The sequence below is a fragment of the Panthera leo genome, chromosome D1 (genome assembly GCF_018350215.1).
Source record: "Panthera leo isolate Ple1 chromosome D1, P.leo_Ple1_pat1.1, whole genome shotgun sequence".
In the NCBI taxonomy this organism is placed as follows: Eukaryota; Metazoa; Chordata; class Mammalia; order Carnivora; family Felidae; genus Panthera; species Panthera leo.
This window is the reverse complement of record NC_056688.1, coordinates 60,409,774-60,423,614: the sequence shown is the minus strand read 5'-3', so window position 1 is coordinate 60,423,614 and position 13,841 is coordinate 60,409,774. Positions and strand designations below refer to the sequence as shown.

At 38.1% G+C, this 13,841-nt stretch overlaps 1 protein-coding gene across 1 annotated transcript; it reads right to left on the bottom strand.

The window, feature by feature from the left end:
- Nucleotides 1-2,208: 2,208 nt before the first annotated feature.
- Nucleotides 2,209-3,153, bottom strand: LOC122200395 (olfactory receptor 51F2-like). The gene has a single exon (XM_042905962.1). The coding sequence runs from the start codon at nt 3,151-3,153 to the stop codon at nt 2,209-2,211; it is 945 nt and encodes a 314-aa protein (XP_042761896.1).
- Between the last annotated feature and the right edge of the window lie 10,688 nt (nt 3,154-13,841).

Here is a 13,841-nt window from a genome sequence, read left to right as displayed (position 1 = left end):
CTAAATACGAAGCTATTGCATCATCAGAACAGAATGAAAGCATTTATAAATAGGCTTTTTCAATTCTGCACAGTGCCAGTCCTTTAAGACTCTAGGTTTTGAATCCCGGCCATGTGCCAAAGAAAAAATGCAGGGGAGATGTGGCCCAGGGCCAGCTGACTGCCCTCACTATTCTGTGAGGGCTGCCTGAACAGCAGGGGTTGTAAGATCCCTAATCTGGGCAAGAGAGACTGGGGTGGTGCCATTTATCCCCAACATCAACGAGAGGTGAGACTTCAGAAACACAGCAGCCCCCAGTGAAGTGGACCACCTTACACCAAACCCTGCCCCTCTTGCCTGGCAACTACTTAATTACTGGGGCAAGCCTGACTCTGAGCCAACTGGGTAGGCCTCTCCTCCAGAGCCAGCATAGCCAGCACCCCTCAAGGACCAAGTGCACTGAAAATCACACCTCAACACTACACTGAGAGTTCTTTTCTCCTTTTGTCTTCCTTCTTTTTTTTTTTTTTTTTTTTTTTTTGGAATCAGGCTCATAGTTTCTTGTTTGTTTTTTTCATTTCCTTTTTTAAAAAATCAGTCATTTTTATTGTTTTCTTTTTATTCTTCTTTCTTTTCTTCTGTTTTTTCCTTTCATTTTCTTTGGAATCAGCCTTATAATAGTTTTTTGATTCTCTGTTTGGTTTTTTGTTGTATTCTCTTCCCTTTTCTCTTTTTATGGGATCAGGCTTTACTCCTTCCTCTTTTTTCCAGAGTTACTTCAGAAAGCAAATCAAAGCACACCTAGTTAAAGGTCCAAACACTCCACCACTGCAAGCAAGGAGGAGCTCTGCAGAGGCCTGACCAGGGGGGAAAGAGCAGCCACAACACAACAGCGAGTGCACACAGCATGTACCAGAAACACTTCCTGAAGTGCCAAGCCCTGGACAGGGTATGACCCCTTTTTAATACAGCAGTACTCTCTGGTACGAGAAACATATCAAGCTTTTAAAACAAATAATCCAAGGGTGACTGGGTGGCTCAGTCAGTTAAGCATCTGACTTCAGCTCAGGTCATGGTCTCACGGTCCATGAGTTCGAGCCTCGCGTCGGGCTCTGTGCTGACAGCTCAGAGCCTGGAGCTGCTTCAGATTCTGTCTCCCTCTCTCTCTGCCCCTCCCCCATCCACACTCTGTCTCTCAAAAATGAATAAATGTTAAAAAAAATTTTTTTAAACAAATAATCCAGTGAAGAAATGGGCAGAAGACATGAACAGACACTTCTCCAAAGAAGACATCTGGATGGCTAACCGACACATGAAAAGATGCTCAACATCACTCATCATCAGGGAAATACAAATCAAGACCACAATGAGATGCCACCTTACACCTGTCAGAATGGCTAATATTAACAACTCAGACAACAACAGATGTTGGTGAGGATGCAGAGAATAAGGATCTCTTTTGCATTGTTGGTGGGAATGCAAGCTGGTGCAGCCACTCTGGAAAACAGTATGGAGGTTCCTCAAAAAACTAAAAATAGAACTACCCTACAACCCAGCAATTGCACTGCTAGGTATTTATCCAAGGGGTACAGGTGTTCTGTTTTGAAGGGACACATGCACCCCATGTTTATAGCAGCACTGTCAATAATAACCAAAGTATGGAAAGAGCCCAAGTGTCCATCAACTGATGAATGGATAAAGAAGAGGTGTCATATATATATATATATATATATATATATATATATATATATATATAGTGAAGTATTACTCAGTAGTCAAAAAGAATGAAATCTTGCCATTACAAAAACGTGGATGGAACTGGAGTGTATTACGCTAAGCTAAATAAGTCAGAGAAAGACAAATATCATATGATTTCACTCATATGTGGAATTTAAGAAACAAAATAGATAAACATAGGGGAAGGGAAGGAGAAATAAGATAAAAAGAGAGAGGGAGGCAAACCATAAGAGAGTCTTAAATACAGAGAACAAACCAAGAGTTGCTAGAGGGGAGTTGGGTGGGAGATGAGCTAAATGGGTGATGGGTATTAGGAGGGCACTTGTTGGTATGAGCACTAGGTGTTATATATAAGTGATAAATCACTGGGCTCTACTCCTAACACTAATACTACACTGTAGGTTACCTAACTCTAATTTAAATAAATAAATAATATAATAATCAAATATGAGTTAGAGAGACTATGGGAAGAAAAGATAAAATAAAAAATTCCTAAATCATCTTAGAAAGGAATATTTTGAGCACTGCCTTACGAATTTGCTTGGTTTTCACACTGTAGATTATGGGATTCATCACAGGAGGGATGAGCAGATAAACATTAGCAATGAGAGTGTGCACCAGGGGAGGGGCTTGCTTCCCAAATCTATGCACCAGTGACAAGCTGATCATGGGAATGTAGAAGATGGCAACAGCACTTATGTGTGAGACACAGGTACCAAAGACCTTTTTCCGCTCCTCTGGGGAGGCCATGTTGAGCACAGAGTGGATGATCAGAACATAGGAAAGGAGGATAAACACAGAGTCTAGGCCAGCAGTAGATATGACAATGGCCAAACCAAATGCACTGTTGATCTTGGTATCTGTGCATGAAAGCGTCATCACATCAGGGTGGAAACAATATGAATGGTGCAGAACATGGCCATGGCAGAAAGACAGACGCTTTAGGAGCAGGAGTAAAGGCACTAGAGCCGTTGTCCCCCTAATAACAATGGCAAAGCCCACTTTGATGATCCTTGAATTGGTTAAGATTGTGGCATATCTCAGTGGGTTACAGATGGCAGTGAAGCGATCAAAGGCCATTGCCAGGAGTACTGAGGACTCCATGAATGTGAAACCATGGATAAAGAACATTTGACCAATGCAGGCATCAAAACTAATTTCTCGAGCATTGAACCAGAAAATACCCAGCATGGTGACCAATGTGGAAAGGCATAATCCTAGGTCTGTGAAAGATAGCATGGAGAGGAAATAGTACATGGGTTCATGGAGGCTCGACTCAGTGAAGATCACAAACAGGATCATGCCATTCCCAGAGATGGCAATGGCATAGAGACAACAAAAAGGGATGGAGAGCCAGGCATGGTAAGTTTCAAAGCCAGGGATGCCAGTAAGAAAGAAGACTGCAGGGTGGAAAATGCTCTGATTGAAGGATGGCATGATGAGTGAAGGAAGCAGATTTCCCTGAAGGAAAGGACCATACAAGTAGGCAAGGAAAATGTTTTCACTCTTTTCTACACATCATACAATCCAGGATCACTAGTGAGCCTTGTCTTGTTCTTCAATGGAAGTGCAAACCCAGTTATCCTTTTCTTAGATTTGGAGTCAATCTTGGGTGAACTAAGGAAAGAGACAGAACACTAAATCATATACAAGGACACCTGGGATTTAGCAAGAGTAACATGTTATATCTAGGCTTCAGTACATTTTCACATACATGTGTAAAAAAGGAGGTTAGAGTAGATAACAGTAACATATTTTCCAGTTTTATGATTCCGTGTACATGGACAGATAGGATATTTCTGTGCAACTCTGGGACAATACAAGAGCCAATTCATCCTGCTTTTCTTCACTTCTCTTTTCCCCTTAAGAGGTCCATTAAGGCTTAAAAGTCCTATGGCACCTGGTTGGCTCAGTTGGTTGAGCTCCTGACTTCAGCTCATGTCTTGCAGTTTACGGGTTCGAGCCCCACATTGAGCTCACTGCTGTCAGCACAGAACCCACTTTGGATCCTCTGCCCACCTCTCTATGTCCCTCTCCCACTTGCGCACGCTCTCTCTCTCTCTCTCTCTCTCTCTCTCAAAAATAAATAAACATTAAATAAAAAAGATAAGTCCTTATGCATCCAAATAAAAGAGGATCATAAAGACAATATTAAATATTTTCTAATACCACTGATTAAATAGCACAATGGCTATTGATAAAAACTAAATATTATTGAAGAGCAAATTCAATCTGGCAAATAGACTGCAATGGGTGATAACTGATAAAGCGTTTCATTGTATAGGTAGTAGCCTTGAATCGGATATTGTTTAAAGGAAATTCTCCCTGAAGAAATATGGCCCAAAGTTAACCTTACAAGAAAAAAGGAACTAATTTCAAGCTAAGACATAACAATTAGAGAGGAATTACCTGATTATGATTCTTAATATTCCATTATTGTGAAAGAATAAGAAAATGAATGGAGATTTTGGTGGGTGTGGTCCCTTAGTAACTGTCATGAATCTGGGTTAATCTCCATTCAGGTGAAGGATGATGACATGTTCACCCACATCAAGAAATCTGTAGGATTAAAGAAGTTCCTCTATAGTGATTCTTGTCCTAAGTGTTCTTACACCCTATTTTATCTTCAGAAATAATACTTGGTTTTTAAGGTACGTGCTCCTTTTTTACTCATTCACGTGTGTATTGACTCAACAAATATTTAAATATCTACAAAATTCCAGCGTGTGCAATTAGAATTACATCTGGTACCACAAGAAGGCCTGTCCAAGACTCTGGGAAAGAAAATATCGAAGTGTATATAAGTCAACTTGGTGAGTTTCATTCCAACTCTATTAACAGGCAGTAGCTTTGACTAGAGTGGGGATAATTCATTACATGAAGTGTGATGAAGAGGGCATTTGAAGAGAAGAAAAGAGAAAAATGTTCAATATAGGAAGGCTCTTCAGAACTCAAACACACACAAAAAAATAATGTCTAGAAAATCTGAATTGAGGGGCAATGTATAACAAAATAAAATCCATTGGTTGGTTTCAGTGCTTGTACATCAGTTGGAAGACAAATCTCACTTTTTCACCTGTGACTTACATGCAAGAATTAGAATATGTACTTAACTTGCTTTGCCAAAAAAGTGACTCCTGCATTGTCTAACTGATGGCTGGTTTAAAGTCATAGGAACAGTGAAGGAGGTCAGAGGAAAGAGCCCTGGGGAATAGCAGTAGTTTCAAAAAAGAAGAAGTCTACTGATGAGACTGGAGAGGCGTGCCACTAAGCTGAAAATAAACCCCCAGGAAAACACAAGGCCCTCATCAGTTTTTCTCAGACCTCTGATCTCAGAGCCAGGAAAAATGCCTGGCACAACAGTTTCTAAGAGTATCTGTTCAATGAATGAATTCATTATATCTGGTAATAGTAATAAACCCTAGACCCTTAATATCAGGCATATATTGTGATTCCTGATAGATACCCCTTCAAATTGGTAATAAAGTTCATGTAACCATATTGGCATATATTAAAATGAGAGATCAACACTTTTTCTGATTAATCTAGTATTCATCCTACCAGATATATTTCTATACAAAGATAGACCTGGTGATAAAAATAAATTTTTCTGTGTGAAGTTGTAAGGACCTTTAAATAATAACCTCTTTATTTTAAAGATGAGGAAACAGACTCTCACATTAATGTTCTTTGTATTAGAGTTAAATAAATTAAGAGACCCCCCAAAGGATTATCTAAGTATCCAAACTAGCCTTCTCTTTAGTAACAACACTGATAATGTATTAAATGCCTACTATGTAACAATTTACTTCATTATATCTCTTTCTCTGAATCCTCTTTCCACTGCTTTGCATGCTTCCTCTGGTCTCTTTTTTGAATCAAAGGAAAACAGAGTGGGACTATTCCAATGCAGGGAACTCCATTAGTGAAGCTTGTGGGAAAATAATAGCTTTTTTTCCTTTTAATTCTATTATTCCTAACCCTCCTTTGGTCCTCTTGCACTAAAACTAATGAGCAAATATTAAATAACTATTCATGGGAAGGTATACTTAAATGTCTCTTTCTCCCCAGTGGAGAATTCTTCCAAGACAAGGGCCATGACTTACAAATCCCTGTAACCAGACTACCAAGAACATATAAATAGACTGCCCCCACTATAAAGCTTTGCATCCATCACTATCACAACATGCCCTGGGTCTTATGAGCTCCTTTTATAGATGAGAAAACTGAAGCTAAAATTAGAAACAAGGCTCAAAGGAATCATGTTACTTTCTCACATTTATACAACATGACAATGGCAGATCTAAAAATTAAACTCTATTCTCTCTGACTTCAAATGCCATGCTTTGCCATTACTTATTTAAAAGGAATTTAATTTTTAAAATATGTTCAATGATGAACACATGCTCATAGCTTCATGACTTTAATGTATATTTTATTATATCAATTGTTTTTAAATTGATATATGAATATATATAGTATATGAATTTGTCAAATATATACTACTAAGTTCACCAATTTTCTCTGAACTGTTGGTTTTATAAACTATCTTAAGATTGTAGAGTCCTTGATGTATTCAGAAAAGATTTCAATGCACTAAAACACTGACCTTATGCAAAGGAGAAATCTTGAGTCTGGAAAGGGAGGTCATTTGCTCTTACCCTCTGCTCTTTGAAGAGTCATCCCACACAGCAGCAGAGAGTCTTTTAAAGCCAGAGAGAGAGAGAGAGAGAGAGAGAGAGATTATCTCAACCTCAAAACCTTATGGGCAGAAAGATGCTTCTGTCCCAAGGCTAGGAAAACACTTCCTGACCAGTCCTGCCCCATTAAGCCATCTCCAAAGAGGTTCTCTTTTGCCAAGAGAACTCAAACAGAATACTCAGGTATCAGACCTCAGAAAAGCAGGCTTTACAAAGGGCTCAGAAGCTGCCTGGTGAGAGTTATTTTCCCAACAGAAAATCAAATCCCTAGGAGAGAACTATACACCTGTGTCCTGCTAACCCTTTGTGCCCTGAAAGACCACAAAGAGCAATTTCTTTGCATGCAGCTTCATTCTTAATTCGCCAAAGAAATATCTTGGAGATTCCAGGATTCCAGTTCATTCAAGAGCTTTTTGACTCCTAAACAGCTGTTAAGTCAAAACCTTTCATAGAGTAAAAGTAAGGGAAAAGGGGTGTTAATGGATCACCCGTGAGTTTGCTTACCAGTCATTTGCCAGTAGTGCAGCAATCATAACACATAGATAACACAGGTAGGAGAGGAGGGGTGAATAACTGTATTCACTGAGGCCACTGCAGTGTTATCTGGTTCAGAGCCCATGACTGTTCCTGAGCATTCTGAATATCTGGAGAGTTGTTCCTAACTTGTACACAGGCATACAAAATGATAACTTAAAAGAAAGTGATTCAGCAAAGAAGCATATGAAAAGATGCTCCATATCATATGTCATCAGGGTAATGCAAACTAAAATAATAATGATTCTAGAATTGCCAAAATCCAGAACACTGACAACACCAAATCCTGAAAGTCAGTGGAGCAACAAGAACTCCCATTCATGGCTGAAGGAATGGTCCAGAAAAATGTAAAATGGTCCAGCCACTTTAGAAGACAGTTTGGCAGTTTCTTACAAAACTGAACATATTCTTACTATACAATCCAGCAATTTCACTCCTTATATACCCAAAGGAGTTGAAAACTTATATCTACACAAAAATTGCATATGAATGTTTATTTTTTATTCATCATCGCCAGAAATTGGGAGCAATCAAGATGTGGCTTGCAAGCTTCCACAGGCACTATACTACTCTGATAACTGGTCTAAAACTGACACTAATACATTTATCCCTGTGGTAGAGACATTAACTATGTTTGACAGCTTCTGTTAAAACTGTGCATATGGATACTCATTAATGACCCTCAGACTTTGGTCATTAATACAGCCTTTTTTTTTTTTTTTAATTTTTTTTTTTAACGTTTATTTATTTTTGAGACAGAGAGAGACAGAGCATGAACAGGGGAGGGGCAGAGAGAGAGAGGGAGACACAGAATCTGAAACAGGCTCCAGGCTCTGAGCTGTCAGCACAGAGCCCGACGCGGGGCTCAAACTCACGGACCGCGAGATCGTGACCTGAGCCGAAGTCGGCCGCTTAACCGACTGAGCCACCCAGGCGCCCCTAATACAGCCTTTTGACAATTGTGGGGACTGAGAGTGTTGGTAGTTTCAAGAACAGTAACTAATTAAACATACTTCGTGGCATAAAAAGCTATGCCAAGAGGGCACTGCCTTGCAAAGTTCTGCTATATGGAAAAAACGAATGAGGTATTCACTATCATTAGCATTGCTTACTTGTTCTGTGTAGTTTTTTTTTTTTTCCTTCTGTCACAAGATTCTAGATTCCTAGGAAAGTCTGGAAAGACATAGTTTTTTCCAGGAGTTCATCAAAAATCTGAAAATAAGCTACCCATTTGAGGTATCTTCAGGACTAATATAGAAACTTAGTCTTCCTGCAGAAAGCACTTTAACAGATGGGGCAGACATCCTCACAGCCCTGAATAAATTTGTCATGAAATGACTGAGACTCCATGGGAAAAATGCATAATTCAAACAGTTGTTTCCAAGATACAGAAGCAAAAGGGGGATACCCAGGCTATTACAGGGACATATATGTGAAAATCTTGCTGGTCATGCTAAGGATTCCAATCTAAAGAGCCTTGGTCCATGAACAGGGCTGCTGGAGCTAGTATTCTGTTAGGAGAACTTCAGGTTCTTTTCTAGTGCAAACTGAGGGATTTAAACCATTCAACAGCCCAAGTTTAATGGTTAGTGGATACACAAACAGAGGGCATAATGACCCTCCTTCATTCTGTTGATAGAGTGTCTCTTCTAATTGGCGTGTCCCAAGGCTTGAATATTTTGAATACCTTCTCTGCATTCACCTATTCCTTTAGAGTTGACAAGCACTGGTTAAAATCAAAGTATTTAGAACCAGATAGCCAGGATCCAAAACTTAGCTCTGTCATCAAAAGTGTGACCATGGGATAATTATGCAACCACCTCCACTCAATTTCTTCAATTTTACATGGGGATAATAATTGTATCTGCTCCATAGATTTAGTTCATGTAATAAATAAAGTGACCCAATATTAATCTATAGAAAAGTTAGCATAGAACACTTTGTACTCACTCATAATAGGTTATTAACAATTGTCAATATTTATGATTATTGACTGTCATTACAATTATCTTTTTCATTAATATAGAAATTTTAATAAATTATTATTTAGTGACTGGTATGTGTCAGATACTATGCTCCAGATATCAAGAATTAAAAGGTGTAGTCTCTACCCTCAAGAAGTTCACATTTCTGACAGGTAAGACAGTCACTGTAATAAAAGAAATCTGATAAGGACGTCACCCTGCTTCCAATCCTCTGGCTTCACAGATCTCTGAGGAATCTGGCTTTGTAGGCCTTTTGGCTCTATCCTAAAAGCACTGTCTTTCCACCCTCTCTGCTTCAACCCTACTGAATTCATCTCCAACTCCCTAACCAAGGGCCACTTTTGCTCACCTCTGAGCCTTGTTCTCCAAGGCAGTAGTAAGCTGTTTACTGATTCCTAAGTTCTGCCTCAAATGTAATTCAAAAAAGATTTTATTTTTTATTGACATAAAATTTACATTTACATTGAACTTAAAATAGCTATTTCTAAGATTTTATTATTTCAAAATTAAAGATAAATTAATGGTGGCTCAGTTGGTTGAGCATCTGACTTCAGCTCAGGTCATGATTTCATAGTTTTGGGGTTCGATCCCTGCATTGGGCTCTGTACTGACAGCTCAGAGCATGGACCCTGCTTCAGATTTTGTCTCCCTCTCTCTCTGCCCCTCCCCCCTTTGTACTCTGTCTCTCAAAACTAAATAAAACATTTTAAAAAATTTTAAGATAAATTAACGGAAGCCGAATATTGTGGACTGTTTTATTTTCCTTTGTTTTTGTTTTATATTTGTGTTTATTTTTTAACTTCCCTGAATTACAGTTCTCCAATATTATGTTCAGTCTGCCTCTAGAATAAAACACCTGTTTTATTGACCATGTTGTTGACCGTTCCTGCAACATTTCCCTAATTTGCTATTATTGCCTCTCCCTACCCTCTATGCTACTATCCTCAGCCCTAGCTTCTTTCAGGAAATCCTTATTTCCTCAGATCTCATTTTAGCTATTATATTTGATTAGCCTCCCTTGACTATAGGGCTAGGTCTCAATATCCATGTGATCTACATCAGTGCTTCTCAAACTTGAATGAGATACATGAGTCCCTTATGTATCTTGAAAAAAATGCATATTATGATTCAGTACATCTGATATCCTGCATTTCTCACAAGCTTTCAGGTGATGCTGATGCTATTGGTTCTTTAGTAGCAGAAATCTCTATTAATCTTCCTTCTTTAGAGTAACTATAACACAGTATTGTAACTCCCCACATACTTAATTTCATCCTCCACTAAATTCTTTAACATCTGGAGCAATATCCATTGTGTTCACTATTATAACCTCAAATCTTGCTCAATAACAGACACATAGTATGCATACACTATTTTCGTAATGATAAATGAATGCATGAAGAATGTTGATGGAAGTGTGTATAAAACATGGTGGGAGCAGAGAAGAGTGGGATAAATAGGAATAATAGAAATAGCCAGAAGAAGGTGATAGAGTAAAGAAAGAGCTACATTTATTTATTGACTAAAATTGAATCATTAATGTTGGCCATATCCACAGGGTAGAACTACTAATAATTCAACATGGCTGAATCCAGGAGAAGAGAATGAAACTTTCACCAGACCATGGAGGGCCAGTAGGAGTTGTAGGAGCTTCATATTTTTGGTAAATAGCAAACAGATCATTTCTAAACACAAATACTGATGCAGCAACCAGTGTTTGTTATTATTGTTATTCTTTCCTTGCTTTTTAAATTTGTTTCTATAATTTGGATACATTAACCCTAGATTACCTGATTTGTCTCTGGCCTTTTGCTCCTGTCTCAGACTGTTTCTTTCAGAACCTACACTGCTTACTGCTTCAGGAAACTTCCAGCCCTGAATTCTGCTTTCCCATTTCCTGATTTAGGATGACCATCCATATCAGCTACTTCTTGTGTGAATTTTAAAGCTTGTATCCTATGACTGGAGAAAATGCTTTACTTATTTCTATGTGATTGAGAATTTTTGTTACCTACATTTTTACTACTATGAATAATATCACAATAAATATTCCTCTCTATAAAGCATTGTCCATATCTCTATTTTTTTTTTGGATAAATTTCTAGGAAGAGAATCTTATGGACATTGTAAGCCAACAATATACTGGAAAATACACTTTCACAAAGTTCTACTGTAAAACAGTATTTAGTCCATGATAACACAACAATATAACACTGTGCATTATAAGTTTTTTATAAAACTTTGCAAATAAAAATTTGCTAATTTGACAGGCAAGAATATTTTACTACTTACTGTAGTAAATACATTGGCACTCAATATGTAATATTTATTGCAAGTCCTTATGGCAATTTTTTTTGTTTCTAATTCTGCTCTTCCTATTTGGATTAACAAGTTGGGAAAACATTTATATGCAGTAATGATGTCACAGACTGTGGTATTTCCCAGGTTCAATGGTATTGATATTGATATATTGATAACTACATACTCCTGGGGCTATGTGACTTCATTGAGAGGCATTCTGCTCAGACTTTTGGAAGGCTGAACTGAATAACCAGCTACTGTTCTGCTGGACTGGTGCAAGTGTAGGACAGTGAGATGGACCATACTTTGAAAATAGGTGTACAATGTGTGCCAGTGCTCTAACAGCAGGCACAACAGTTCCATGTGCATGCACCAAGCTCTGGCTCAGAATATACTATAATGTTATTATAACACTATTGCTATAAGAAAAAATAACATTCTTTTGGCCAGGGGATACATAAACATAAACATTCCCAAGTAGTTTCTGAGACTGATCGGAAAGCAGTCAATGCCCTAGAATTTGCCCAGCCTGGTGGAGAAAATGTTTCCAATGATCTCAAGAAGTTCAATGTGAGGAGATATAAAAGACTAACCTTCATACACAAAATATAAGCACACACAGGTGACAACATGTTAAAATCCAGTCTGGCACATACACATGCACACATGCTGTTAGGTTTAGAGCAATCTGAATTGGAATTAGTAGTCGATGAATGGTCATGTAAAGATTCTCTAGGGAATGAGTTTTAAAACCTGAAAGGGTCTCCAGTAGCCCAAGCTTTTAATAGTGGTTGTGACACTTATTAACTGAGAGACCCAAGTAAGTTGCTTAAATTCTCTAATCTTTGGTAACTGTATAAATCAAAGTAATAATGGATTCTTCCATCAAATTTATTATCTTACAGTTGTGCAGACTGGAAGACTGACATGAGTCTCACGGAGCTAAAATCAAGGCATCAGCAGGACTAAATTCTAGAGTGCATATGGGAGAATCAATACCCTTGCCTTTTCTCCTTCTAGAGACTGCCCACATTCCTTGGCTCATGGTCTCCCTCCCTCTGCCATCTTCAACGCCAGCAATAGTGGATCAAGTCCTTTTAATGCTGCCACCTCTCTGGTTCTCCACTTTTAAGGAATATTGTGATTAGAATGAACCCACCAAGATAATCTAGGATAATGTCCTCATCTCATCTCTTCAACTTTAATCACATCTGCAAAATCCCTTCTGCCATGTAAAGGTAATGTATTCACAGGTTCCAGGCATTAGGCGATGGATATCTTTGGGGGCCATTATTTTTTCTACCACAAACATTTCATAATACCTTAGGCAGAGAATGCATAGTAAAATGTTGTTGTTATATTATAAAGAATGAAATATTTCAGGCCAAGATATTGTCTGTGGTGAAACAGACTTGGTAGTAGGGAAAGTTAAGGATAGAAGCAGAGAGAATGGTTAGGAAACTACTGAAATTATCCAAGTGAGAGATATCCAATTATCTGGTGCCTCAGAAGGGGGAGGAAATTTTGGAGGTGATGAAGAGTGATTACATTCCAGTTATAGTTTCAAAAGTATTAGGATTTGCAGGTTTATATGCAGAGTGTAAGAGACAGAAATCAAGGATGGAGTCTAAGACCCATATGCTCTAGAGTGGTCCAGAAATGGTGGGAACATCTGAGAATCTAAAGGGGCCATAAGTAGAGAAGACAGACAGCCTATAGCAATCTGCAGGTACTCTATTTATTCAAGACTAAAGAGGGCAAATGTCACCTCATATCAGATTGCATCACTGGCCAGATCCATCACCCACATACTCAAATTCCTTGGTACAATCTAAGATCCACAAAATTTAAACACAAGTGGGAAGAAACCCAAATTACTGTTGTTAGTTTCCTTCCAGCTAGTAGGCTGGGACTCTAAACGGAAAATAGATTGAATTATGAAAAAGAAAATTATTTATTTTCTGCACACACAATTGTAGACTGAGATTTCTACCTATGATATTCTCCAAGCACTTGGTTCATGCCTCTACGATAACATTATCATTGATTATCAGTATTGGTAATTATCAGTTAACTGTGTATTTCTAAACTAAACTAAGAGCCCCTGGACACTAAGAACTATGTTGTATTCCCCCCCTTTTTTAAATCTCTGGCACTTAGCATGATGTTTGGAATATAGGACACTCTTATGCAATATTATCTGGCATGTATGTATACATGAGTAAATTATGTTTTCTCCTACTTGTAAGAGAGTCTGCTAAGAAGCACAGGTAGGCTTATGAAACAGAACTGCCATGAATAGCAATAGATGCTAAGAAGTTATGGAGAGGAGTGTGATTTACACTCACCAGAGGAGATGACTTTTAGTGAGTTAGTATACTTTTTAGAATCCTATTCAGAGTGACTGCCCATCGGCATGGATTTCTTCTTACAGTGATGATAATTTTCTAAAATTAGACCATGATGATGCTTATGGTACAACTCTGTGAATTTACTATGAACTATTGAATTTGTACGTTTTAAACGGGCGAATTTTATGATCTGTGAATTATATCTCAAAATTGTTTCTACAAAAAACACTTCAATAAAAGGGCACAAGGAAAAA

What these genes read in the sequence shown, in the direction of transcription:
- LOC122200395 (XM_042905962.1), bottom strand. Translation starts at nt 3,153, where the DNA reads ATGCCATCCTTCAATCAGAGCATTTTCCACCCTGCAGTCTTCTTTCTT.